Raw genomic sequence first — 12,343 nt, forward strand, 5'->3', positions numbered from 1 at the left:
CAAGGAGAGTGGTTGGAACTTGGATGTAGCCATTGAGCGGCGGAATTTTGATCGCGCAACGGGACTTTAGACGCCATCGATTGAACACACTGCACGGTAAAAATTCCGCCGCATGGCATAACGAAAGACGCGCGTCTCTTGTTAGGACGCAATGGGAAAACCCACAAATTTATTGGTTGGCCCATCAGTTATCATGTTTTCAATGATGGGAGCAAAATGGGCAAACCCATAAATTTATTGGTTGGCCCATCAGTTTTCATGTTTGCCCATTCCATGATGGGCAAATCCAAAACTTGCCCATCCCATAGGAATTGCTCTTAGGGTCACAAAGACAATGGGCAAACTTTGAGCCAAATAAAAAATTTAGTGACAAGGCAAATTTTGAATCTACTAGCTATACCACTTCAATTTTTCCCCCCAACACAATGCAACGTGAACATTACTGGAAGCAACATTAGCCAAGTGAATACAATTTTTTGGAAATAGAGAAAGTAAGAACAACAAATATACTGATTGACTTCAACAAATAGTCTTTGATGTCATTCATTTTCTTCTTCTTCTCCTCCTCCTTACTTCTTTACAACAAAGGAGGGATTTCAAAGATTTACATTCACTTCTCAGATTCTGCTATTATACCCTGTGCAGCAATAGACATTGTTAAACTTAGAAAAAGAAAATAAGCACTATTAGCACATACTAAGGCTGGTTGCATTTCTACCTTCACAAGTTGATTCAAGAGACGTGCAGTACTCTGCACGTTAGGGTCCGAGTCCATTGACAGTCTATCGAGCTCTTCATCGATTTGAGGAGCGAATACAAATAAATCGCCTCTTACAACCTGCATTACTTCTTCATCAGTGCAAGTAAACCGAGAAGCAAGTGCAAATGCAGGTATGTCATACTAAACTTGTCGGGTGCGTACAGGTGTGGAGCCAGATGGGCATCCCACACTGTATAACCAAGATTCTAACCCGACAGTCTCAACTATTAGTCAATAAAGATGTGATAATGAGAAGAAAAAGATCAACAGTTAGTTACCTTTGCAATGTGATAAAGTGCTTCACATGCGTAAAAGCGAACTCTGCTGTCTTGATCAGTGATGCAACTCAACACTGGTGGTACAATTTTCTGCAAGGTTGATATGTGAATGAATAGACTGAAAAATTTGGATGTGCCAATCTACTTGAGCAATATAAGTATGCAATTCTCTCCGATGGATGAGTCGAATTTGACCAAAAAAGAATATACTTACAAGATTGACTTACCTCAAGATATGGAGTAGCTTGTGTGCTCAAACCAATTGTTGCAGCAGCAAGGCCTATCAATCCTCCCTAAATTATAAAACCAAAGCACGCAATTCTCTCCGATGGATGTCAAGTCTTTTTTGATCCGTAAATGAGCACGCAATTGACGAAATTGGAACTGAAGGCTCAGATATCTACTATAGAGAGTTATAAGTCGAAAAACTAACCTTTCTGTGATTGGGTTCTGGATAATTTGTAAAATCAGAAATCAAAACATTGATCAAACCCCCAATTTTCTCATGTTCTCCTGCAACGGCGTATTGCTTGACCGTATTTTCCACCTCGATCGAAGCACTCTTGCGCTTCTCGTAAAGCTGTTCAGCAAGATTTTCAAGAACAGCTGCAGGAATTAATGGAGTTTCTGGCATGCCTTTTGGTTATTCCAATCCTTTGCTTTTTCCCAAACAATGCGAGCTGTTTTTTTTTTTGTTCGACAACTTGACATTATGCTGGATTATAAACATGTGAACCCAGTCAAGTGGAACAGATAAAGCATATAAAAAGATAAAGTACATTGAAAGAAAGCTAAACAACTTGAGGAGAAATTAGGCCTACCCACAATCCAGCACTGCATACCACTAGCTGTACGACTGTGACTCATGGCCACGTATATAAACGCCTCGCAAAGATACCAGAATTTAGGCCAGATCTGGTTGTAAAGTATGATATATATTCTGCAGAATCTTTATAGAATTTGTTATGTCGTTTCGTGCGTAACGAAAAACGGCTTTCGGGTGTAAACAATAGTGCTAACAACAACAACAGACACTGCCACTTGTGCCAGTAATGAGCAAATTGCACTGCTAAGAAGAGTGCAGTGGGAGCATAACTTGGTACCAGAAGCGAAGCCGATTTCAGAAAAATAGGTTCTGGTTTTGGACTTCTGGGTATTCATTACCACAGCCAGAACCACACAGTTGACAGTGACACCCCTTCTGATTAATGCTAAATGGTATAATTGGCAGAGAAAATTGAACATGTAACAGTCATTTACAAAAATGAAAAAAATTAATCGTTCAACACCATCTCCATGACCAAGTCGTTCCAGTTATCGATAGGTCCTGGTAAACACCAGTGCAGACAGTCATTCGGCTCTGTGGTATTTTTATCCGGATAGAAACTCCGGTATGCACCAGGATGTCCGTCAGGCCTGAGTAACGAAAGTTCAGTGACGTTGAAAAGTTTCAGATTTTTTCTTTTCCCGGAGTATCCACTGGTTTCCAAATCCTTGAATACTTCCAGTTCAACATTATTGAAAATAACTTCCAGATCGTTCAAACTAATCTGGCCTTCTTTATACGGCGCAGTTCTATCACATGTTCCTCCTGTGTTCCAATACCCATTCTCGAAATGATCTGCTGTTGTGGTTCTGTACAAAACTACGCCGCTGTGATTAGAATTCAGTACAAAGTCCGTTACTAGCTTAAGGGCTTTACGGTAACCATTGTCCAACCCGTATTCTGTCAAGTTTTTTCCTGGACAGTAATGGCAACCCACAATTGTGTTATTTTCATAGTAAGTTGCAGCTCTCAGAAACCATTTTCCTCCAGACATTACCATATAATCAAAACTTGTATATTGATCTGCCCATTTCTTATCTAGTTTATCGAGGTCTAACCGAATATCATTCAAATCTGTAGAGTTGGCCTTAACTAAAAATGGAGACCAGATCACCGTGAGGGAGAAGTTATATGAGGGAAAGTGCCAGCGTCTATTTTTGAACCCCTCTTCATGGAAGACTTCATTCGCTGCTTCCACCTGATTAGATGCATCACAAAATCAGTTTCAATGCAACTTTTATCTAAAACTCTTAATAAAAGTAAACTTCAATACGAAGCCAGTGAATTCCTAAATCTAAAACCAAACCAAACCCGCCCAAACAATGCAGATGAACAAAGTTACTAGTCTCTTTTAGAAAACCACTACATTGCGAGAGAAGATGTCTAGACCGGGTGGTAAATGGTCATATTCTTATAGACAGACAAAGGCTTAACTGGATTCATGGCCAAAACGAACACTAAAAATTTGAACACTAATACCGAACATACCTTGGACAGAATGCAGAGCAATGACTGAACATGGTTTCGAGAAATAGAATCACCAACAAATGCCCAGTGTTTGTTTCTCATCGAATCAAGAAATTTCACTGCATTAAACCTTGGCAATTCACAATCTCGTGGTTTCCACCTCCAGTATAGGAATCCCAAATCGGGTCGCCCATTCTTAATGCAATTCTGGTCTTCAGTAATAAAACTACAACTTGCATTACTGTACATAGGTCCTGATGGATCCGGAATCCATTCCCCAATTGAAAAATCACATGTTTCTGCATTATAAACACAATTTCTTACACAAAAGCGTATACAAATCGTTACTATTGAAAAGTAAAATGAAGCAGAATTTTGTTTTTGAGCGCGAATTCTACAAGTATTGGCATTCCATAAAGAAGAGGTTTCATTTTTTAACAAAAAGCAGTAACTTAAAATGAACATCAAAAACACAAACCATTTCGAGGAATCTGAATCTGAGTCTTGTTTTGCTGCAACTTTGCAGAATCCTCTGAAGGAGCAGGTGGTGGTGATACGGCGTCTTCTGCTATTTTCTGCACTGAAGGAGAAGGTGGCGGTGCAACAGCAGCATCTACCACTTTCTCTACAGAAGGAGTTTTGGTGATAACAGTTGACAGATACCCAATTGAATAAATATTATCATCAGTAATATGAGAGTAGATGATGTGAAAACCGAGACATATTACAAGAACGGTAAAAGAAAATCTCACTAGAAAATGGGATTGTTTGAAAACAGACCATGGTTTCCAATCCAACCCTGTATCCTTCACCATTTTTCTCCTTTACCGAAGAAGAAAATGAACCTTACAACAAAATTGCACTTTCCTATATTAGATTACCATAAACAAAAGCAATAAAACCCAAACTTCAAAAAAATTGTTGCCCAATCACCAACCAAGTTCTTGTTTCTGCTAATGAAAAATAATTTTAGTTGTTCAAAAATTAAGGAAAGAATCAATAAAGATTCCTACAGCTAACTGAAATGGTAAGCTAATAATTTACCTTTTGCGGCACAAATGGCGTCTCAAATCTCCCTTGGCCACATCAGCAGAGACGAAATCTGCAGAAGTCAATGTGGAATAAAAGAGCCATAACTACAGAGACATCCTGTTATTAATGAGAAGATCTCTTTCTTTTTTGGGTGTAAAATGAAGCCATTAGATTGAGAACAGTAATGTCTTGAACCTTCTAATGAAATCAAATATTAAATCACAAAATCTTTTCAATGAACTTTAATTCAAAGTTGCCAAGTTTTGATCTCTAAATTGGAATACAGAAGGTAAAATACATGGAGAACTATAACCCGCACAAAAAATGGAAGTATTTACAGCGGGTAGCTGGCAACTCGCCTTCACCACCAACCCACACAACTCTGGCAGGTTGTCGACACTGTGAAGTATGACCAATCGAATATCTCCACAACCAAAAAAATTTAATGTTTAATCATATTGCAAATCTTGTGACATCTGTATCTGAAAATGCTGCTCAGCCATCATTCCTCACCATCTCCATGATCAAATCATTCCAGGAGTCAATTGGCCCGGGTAAACACCAATGCAGACAGTCATACTGCACAGTAGCATTTTTATCCTTGGCAAAAGGCTGGAAGTATCGGTATGGACCAGGATGCCCATCAGGCCGAAGTAATGAAAGTATAGTAACATCTAAAAGTTTTAGAAATTTCTTTTTCCCGGTAGATCCAACGTTTTTCAAATTCTTGAATGCTTCCAACTCTATGTCACGAAACGCAACATCAAGATAGTTCAAACTAATCTCGCCTTCTTTAAATGGCTTAGTTCTATCACAAGTACCTCCAGTGTCCCAGGAACCATTTTCGAAATGCTCTGATGTTGTGGCTCTGTAGAAAACGGACGCGTTGTGGTTGGAATTGAGGATGAAGTCAATTACTAGCTTCATGGCTTTGCGGTAAGCATTTTCTAATCCATACTCTGTCACATTTTTTTTCCCTGGACAGTAATGACAACCAACAATTGTATTGTTTTCCTGGTAAACTGCAGATCTTAGAAACCATTTTCCACCAGACATTACAATGTAATCAAAGCTTGTATATTGATCTGTCCATGCGTTATCAAGCTCATCAAGATGTATGCGAGGATCAGCTTCGACACCATTCACATATTCGTAATTGTATGCCTTAACTAAGAAGGGAGACCAGATTATCGTAAGGGTGAAGTTATACGTCGGGAAGTGCCAGCGTCTATTTCTGTAATCCTTGTCATGGTAAACTTCATTTGCTGCTTCTACCTGATTAGATGCATAATAAAATCGAGAAATTTCATACGGCAGTCTTTGAATTATGCTCAACTTGGTTCATGTTCAACACAATTTAACTTACACTACAATTCAAGTAATGTTTGTGAATGTACCTTAGATAGAATGCAAAGGACTGACTGCACATGGTTCCGAGAAATCGAATCACCTATAAACGCCCAATGTTTATTCCGCATCGAATCAAGAAACCTCACTGCATCAAACCTCGGTAACTCGCAATCTCTTGGTTTCCACCTCCAATACAGAAACCCTGTATCGGGCCGCCCGTTCATCATACAATTTTGGTTATCAGTGATGACATTACAGCTCTCATTAGTGTACATAGGTCCCAATGGATCTGGTATCCATTCCCCAATTGCAAGATCACATTTTTCTGCAAATAGCAAAGTACATATCCACATCAATACATGATTAAGAATATCAAAATAAACTAAATATGAAATTTAAAACCAATTACAACAAAACAAACCCATAGTTTCTTTTGAATTGAGAAACTGAACATCCATCACTACCACCACCCAACGCCACCTTATCCCACCCATCACTACCCACCAACACCTAATACCACCCATCACTACCCATAGCTATGACTTGATTCCCTTTTGAGTATTCAATTGATAAAATTAAAAAACACAAACCTGAAATCAAAAACCCTAAACCACCACCACTACCCACCACCATCACCACCCACCACAACCCAAAGCTATGATTTGCTTCCACTTTCTACTATTTAATCAATAAAACAACAAACCCAGACCCAAAAAAGAACAGTAAAATCAAATACCTTTTGGGATCTCCACAGATTCATCATTAGAAGTAGTAGTAGTAGTTGGTAAGTCATCATCACTACCACCATCCCCATCCACTGGTTCATCTACAAAAGGACTTGAAACAGAAACACCACCTCCAATTGAACTCCCATTAGAATTAGTACTTGCAGAATAAAGAAGACAAAACCCAAAACCTAATACAAGTATTGAAACAGTAATTTTTACTAATGAATTGTTGTACTGTTTGAATATAGACCAGGAGGAGGGTTTCTCATCTAATCTGCTGTACTTCACCATTTTCTGACTCTTTCCCTAAACCAAACCCAAAAATCTAGGCTTTAAGAAAAATCAAGAACTAATGAAACCCCACAAACAAATAAAGTAAAAAAGAAAAGTCTAGACTTTAAAGGACTAAAATTGAAGAACTAATGAAACCCCACAATTATTCCTGCTTTGATGGCTTTGATGATGACACCCAATCCAAAATTCTACAATAATAAAAATAAATAAAAAATAAAAATAAAAACAACCAACATTCTTGTTTTTTATATTGGATTACTGTGCACTTGTACTGTAGCACACAATAATCTCCATTTGTTTATATGCAAATCTGGTGGTCCAAAATGTAACATGTTACTAATAATATGTCACTGGTGGCTGCATTCCAATCCCCACCACCACCACCAGGCTGCTTGATGGGGATTTTCTTGAATGACTGCTAATCTATTGCCTTTACTCTATTTGATGTTAATTTGACTAGGTTTGGTGAAATGTGACATTATTGAAGTTGCCATGTTATTGATAGGTCACCACCTCCAAACAGGACCATACTCCTCCCATGCTACTACAGTACTACTACTAAAGGTTTTCTTGAATGACAGCTACCTCAATTTGAACAACTAGAATTGCTTGAACAATAATAAAGGAAGTTGTGTGGTTGAGACATTAGAGTCTTGTGACAGTAACACTGTATTTACATGTTGAATGAAGCCATAGTGTCATAGTCTAGATGTAGAAATAAACCAAAAATTGGAACAAAGGAACTTGAAAATTTACAAATTACCAAATTTTGGCATCCGAAATACAATGGGAGAACTCCCATGTCGAATAACTGGGCGTATTTACAGCGTGCAGCTAACAACGATTCAACACCACACGTGGTGACAGTTTGTTGGCACTAGAAAGTGACTGAATACAATGTTTGATTAACCTGTACCTGATAATGTTCAGCCATTCAGCACCATTTCCATGACCAGATCATTCCAAGAGTCGATAGGACCGGGTAAACACCAATGCAGACAGTCATACTGAACTTTAGCAGTTTTATTCTTTGCAAATGGGTGGGGATTTCTGTATGGACCAGGATGTCCATCAGGCCGGAGTAAGGAAAGCTTAGTAACATCTAACAGTTTAAGAGATTTCCTTTTCCCGGTGTAGCCAACGTTGGCCAAATTCTTGAATGCTTCTGACTCTATATCACGAAACACGACGTCCAGATGATTCAAACTAATTTCACCTTCTTTGAATGGTATAGTTCGATCGCAAGTGCCTCCAGTGTCCCAGGAACCATTTTCGAAGTGCTCTGACGTTGTGGTTCTGTACAGAACTGTGGCATTGTGACTAGAGTTGAGGATGAAGTCGATTACTAGCTTAATGGCTTTACGATAAGCATTATCTAATCCATACTCTGTCAAATTCTTCCCAGAACAGTCATGACAACCAACAGTTGCATTGTTTTCGTAGTAAACTGCAGATCTTAGAAACCATTTTCCACCAGACATTAGAATATAATCGAAACTCGTATATTGATCTGTCCATAATTTATCAAGCTCATCGAGATGTATCTGAGCATCAGCTTTCACACCATTCTTATATTCATAATTGTAAGCCCTGACTAAGAATGGAGACCAAATTACCGTAACGTTGAAGTTGTAAGTGGGAAAGTGAAATCGCATATTTCTGAAATCCTTGGCATGGTAAACTTCATTTGCTGCTTCCACCTGATTGTAGATGCATAATAAAATCAAAGCATTACGAATAGAGAATTTTCTTTTTGAATTAGGCTAAACTTAGTTCAAGTTCAATATGATTTATCCTACACTATAACTCAAGTAATATTTGTGAATCTACCTTAGAGAGAATGCAAACGAATGACTGCATGTGGTTGCGAGAAATCGAATCACCTATAAATGCCCAATGTTTATTCCGCATCGAATCAAGAAACTTCACTGCATTAAACCTCGGTAACTCACAATCTCTTGGTTTCCACCTCCAATAAAGAAACCCAGAATCGGGTCGCCCGTTCATCATACAATTCTGATCCTCAGTAATGACATTACAACTCTCATTAGTGTACATTGGACCCAATGGATCTGGTATCCATTCCCCAATTGCAAGATCACATTTTCCTGCAATGACAATTGCATATACTGATGAGTACGTTTCAAAACGATAAGCTTGTTTCATGTACAAATTTGATAAAATGAGAAAACCAAACTTCAAAAGAACACCAAAATTCCATACCTTTTCGGATCTCCACAGACTCATCATTTGAAGCAGTTGTACTCAGTAACTCATCACTACCACCATCTCCCTGCACTGTTTTATCTACAAAAGGACTTGAAACACCACCTCCAATTGAACTCCCATTAGAAGCAGAATAAAGAAGACAAAAACCAAAACCTATTACAAGAATTGAAACAGTAACCTTCACTGATGAATTCTCATCTAATCTTGTGTACTTCACCATTATCGCTTTCTCTTAACACAAATGAAAAAAAATTCTAGTCTTTAAATTGAGGAACTAATGAAACCCCACAATTATTCTTATCTCTAAGAAAAAAAAAGGAAATATTCTTGCTTCGATGGCTTGATGCTGACACCAATCCAAAATCCATAAAGAAAAAAAAGAACAAAGGAAAAAACAACCAACATTCTTGTTTTTATACAGCATTCATTGTACTGCAGTTAACAATAATTTGGATTAGTTTATCTGGTAGCCGAAAACGTATTAACATGTATCATGTTACTAATGTTCAGCCATTCATCACCATTTCCATGATCAGATCATTCCAAGAGTCGATCGGTCCAGGTAAACACCAATGAAGACAGTCATACTGAACTTTAGCTTTATTACCCTTTGCAAATGGATGGGGATTTCTGTATGGACCAGGATGTCCATCAGGCCTAAGTAAAGAAAGGCTAGTAACATCAAAAATTTTGAGAACTTCCCTTTTCCCTGGGCATCTGACGGTTTTCAAATTCTCGAATGCTTCCATCTCTACATTACGTAACTTAATATCGAGGTCGTGCAAACTGATCTCCCCTTGCTTAAATGGTATTTTTCTATCACAGGTACCTCCAGTGTCCCAATTCCCGTTTTCGAAGTGCTCAGCTGTAGTGGTTCTGTACAAAACTGAGACGTTGTGATTAGAACTCGAGAGAAACTCGAATACTAGCTTCGTTGCTTTACGGTAACCATTGTCGAATCCATATTCTGTCAAATCAGTCCTCCTTGTGCAGTTGTGACACCCAATAATTGTATTGTTTTCATAGTAGATTGCAGTTTTCTGAAACCATTTTCCACCAGACATTACCATATAATCAAAACTCGCGTAATGATCCGTCCAACTCTTATCAAGTTCATCGAGATGTAACTGAATGTCATCTGCCGCTCCACCATTGAAACCTTGAGAACTAATTGCCTTAACCAAGAACGGAGACCAGATAACGGAAAGGGAGAAGTTATACGATGGAAAGTGCCATCGTCTATCTCTGTACACCTCGTCGTGATAAACATCATTTGCTGCTTCAACCTGTTTAGATGCATAAAAATCGAAATCAACACATATTGTAGCAACCATTCAAAATTTGAGTGACAATTGTGAATGTACCTTGGAGAGAATGCAAAGCAATGACTGAACATGGTTTCGAGAAATCGAATCACCAACAAACCCCCAATGTTTATTCCGCATTGAATCAAGAAACCTCGCCGCGTCAAACCTCGGCAACTCACAATCTCTTGGTTTCCACCTCCAATAAAGATACCCTGAATCGGGTCGTCCATGGGACATGCAATCCTGATCTCCGGTAATTACATTACAGCTCTCATTAGTATACATTGGACCCAATGGATCTGGTATCCATTCCCCAACAAAAAAATCACATTTTCCTGCACAGACAAGTACATTTACACATCATTACATGAATGATTACACTGAATCAAGAACATTCATCACCACCCATTGCTAATGTAAAGCTTAAGAACCCACCACCACCACCACGCACCACCATCCATAGCTATAATGAAGCTTAAAATTACCCACCAGGGCCACCACCACCACCACCCATAGCTATAATTTGGTTCCAATTTTGAGCATTTACTTGATAAACTAACAAAACCCAGAATTAAAATCACATACCTTTACGAGGAACTTGATTCTGCTGTGGGTTTTCTTGGATCTCCTCCAGAGAATAATCCTTCTCAGCTTCCACTATTTCCTTTAGAAAAGGAACTTCTTCAGTGGGGACAATTGAAGCAACTCCTCCAACTGAACTATGAGTTCTATTAGTAGAGTAAAGCAGATGAAGAACAAGACTTGATAAAAGCATTAAAACTGTAACCTTTACTAATACATGGTATTGCTTGAATATAAACCATGGTTTCACCATTTTCTCTTCACCAAAATAATTGTTGTTTTGACAGAAGAAAATGAATGAAGAACTAAAACCCCACCCCACAACACACTTCTACTTTTACAAGGTGAGAAACAAAAATCTAGTGAAACAACAACTATTTACACTGAGAGTGAAGGGGTTTAATAATAATTGAAAATTATTATTAAGGTGTAGTGAAAAATGACTTTTGTGTATACAAAAATTGAAATTTCTATGACAGTTTTTACATGGGGATGGGGGTATGTTAAAGTTTTTGTTCTTTTTGGATAAGGTGTAGTGTAGATTCTCAAAACTGACACATTCAGATTTTCGTTTGCTCTTTACTGAAAGCATTTTAATTTGGGAATTAGAGCACCGACAAATGGTTTACTGTTACAGAGATTGAATTACACATTGTATTATCGGATAACATTTGGGTTACAGTTATTTTGGGTCCTATATACCGGTAAATTTTGGGTTGGGATGCATATTACAATATTGATAATCAGGTCTTATATGAAATTTGATCCCATCCCTAGCTATATTGGAACTTGGACAAGTCATTTCGGTTAAAAGGTAGAATTAGGATTGCATATGAAATTGGGTATTTTAATAAAGTATCCTAGTCTGAAAATCCGACTTAATAAATTATTTTCTTTTTTTAAATATTTTCAAAGTTCTTATACAGTTTTTTTTATACCGAAAGTTCTTTTTCAGGTAAGTTTTTCATCTAAGTTGGTCAACACTGGTTTATTTTTCTAAATTTTACTTATTTTACTCTTTACTCATTTCCACGTTTACCTTCTAGCTTTTACATCATTTTTCTGGTTCATGATCGTTTCATCAATTTCAGGTTTGTTACATAATTCCCCAAAAAGGGTTCACCATTTCCAAGTGTTTGGGTTTTTGGTCTTGAATAATCGATATCCTACAACATTTTCTAGCTTCATCGAGTCTGGTTTAGGATTGTTATACCGCTTTCAGATTCGTCGAGACTGGTTTAGGATCGTTACATCGCTTTTAGAATCGTCGAATCATTTACTCTCCCCACTTAGAAGATATGGTTCAAGAATAAATATAATTTTTAATATGTGAGATAACTGTCACCTATCACTTAATTGGATGAAAACCATTATTTGGAGGGGAAAATCAGTCAAAAAAGGAACACTTTTAAAAGATTTTCTATAAAAAAAAAATACTTTAATCTAGTATATTTCCAAAACAAAGATGCTTTATCAAAATCTCCTACTAA

The 12,343-nt window shown here is 37.7% G+C and overlaps 4 protein-coding genes across 6 annotated transcripts; all 4 read right to left on the reverse strand.

Moving 5' to 3' along the window:
* Positions 1-376: 376 nt before the first annotated feature.
* LOC113321472 (protein trichome birefringence-like 25) lies at positions 377-4,502 on the reverse strand. Of its 2 annotated transcripts, none has more exons than XM_026569384.1 (9): positions 4,084-4,147; positions 3,810-3,956; positions 3,353-3,630; positions 1,860-3,062; positions 1,472-1,753; positions 1,266-1,331; positions 1,039-1,128; positions 719-838; positions 377-637 (listed from the first exon to the last, which is right to left on the reverse strand). In XM_026569384.1, exons 1-4 carry the CDS (start codon positions 4,112-4,114, stop codon positions 2,313-2,315), a joined length of 1,206 nt encoding a protein of 401 aa, XP_026425169.1. In that variant the 5' UTR covers positions 4,115-4,147; the 3' UTR covers positions 377-637; positions 719-838; positions 1,039-1,128; positions 1,266-1,331; positions 1,472-1,753; positions 1,860-2,312. The 2 variants fall into 2 exon arrangements, with proteins under 2 accessions (XP_026425169.1, XP_026425168.1); XM_026569383.1 differs by adding an exon at positions 4,376-4,502 and having other exon boundaries at positions 380-637; positions 3,810-4,176.
* Positions 4,503-4,552: 50 nt separating this feature from the next.
* Positions 4,553-6,805, reverse strand: LOC113321473 (protein trichome birefringence-like 25). 2 transcript variants are annotated; one of them, XM_026569385.1, is made up of 3 exons: positions 6,450-6,805; positions 5,761-6,038; positions 4,553-5,638 (listed from the first exon to the last, which is right to left on the reverse strand). In XM_026569385.1, exons 1-3 carry the CDS (start codon positions 6,730-6,732, stop codon positions 4,859-4,861), a joined length of 1,341 nt encoding a protein of 446 aa, XP_026425170.1. In that variant the 5' UTR covers positions 6,733-6,805; the 3' UTR covers positions 4,553-4,858. The 2 variants fall into 2 exon arrangements, with proteins under 2 accessions (XP_026425170.1, XP_026425171.1); XM_026569386.1 differs by lacking the exon at positions 6,450-6,805 and adding an exon at positions 6,135-6,225.
* A 586-nt stretch (positions 6,806-7,391) lies between these two features.
* Positions 7,392-9,213, reverse strand: LOC113322106 (protein trichome birefringence-like 25). Its single transcript, XM_026570126.1, has 3 exons — positions 8,959-9,213; positions 8,566-8,843; positions 7,392-8,435 (listed from the first exon to the last, which is right to left on the reverse strand). The coding sequence occupies exons 1-3, from the start codon at positions 9,182-9,184 to the stop codon at positions 7,662-7,664; spliced, it is 1,278 nt and encodes a 425-aa protein (XP_026425911.1). The 5' UTR covers positions 9,185-9,213; the 3' UTR covers positions 7,392-7,661.
* Positions 9,207-11,236, reverse strand: LOC113322105 (protein trichome birefringence-like 25). The gene is made up of 3 exons (XM_026570124.1): positions 10,857-11,236; positions 10,329-10,606; positions 9,207-10,250 (listed from the first exon to the last, which is right to left on the reverse strand). Exons 1-3 carry the CDS (start codon positions 11,104-11,106, stop codon positions 9,471-9,473), a joined length of 1,308 nt encoding a protein of 435 aa, XP_026425909.1. The 5' UTR covers positions 11,107-11,236; the 3' UTR covers positions 9,207-9,470.
* Between the last annotated feature and the right edge of the window lie 1,107 nt (positions 11,237-12,343).

The sequence above is a fragment of the Papaver somniferum genome, chromosome 11 (assembly GCF_003573695.1).
Source record: "Papaver somniferum cultivar HN1 chromosome 11, ASM357369v1, whole genome shotgun sequence".
In the NCBI taxonomy this organism is placed as follows: Eukaryota; Viridiplantae; Streptophyta; class Magnoliopsida; order Ranunculales; family Papaveraceae; genus Papaver; species Papaver somniferum.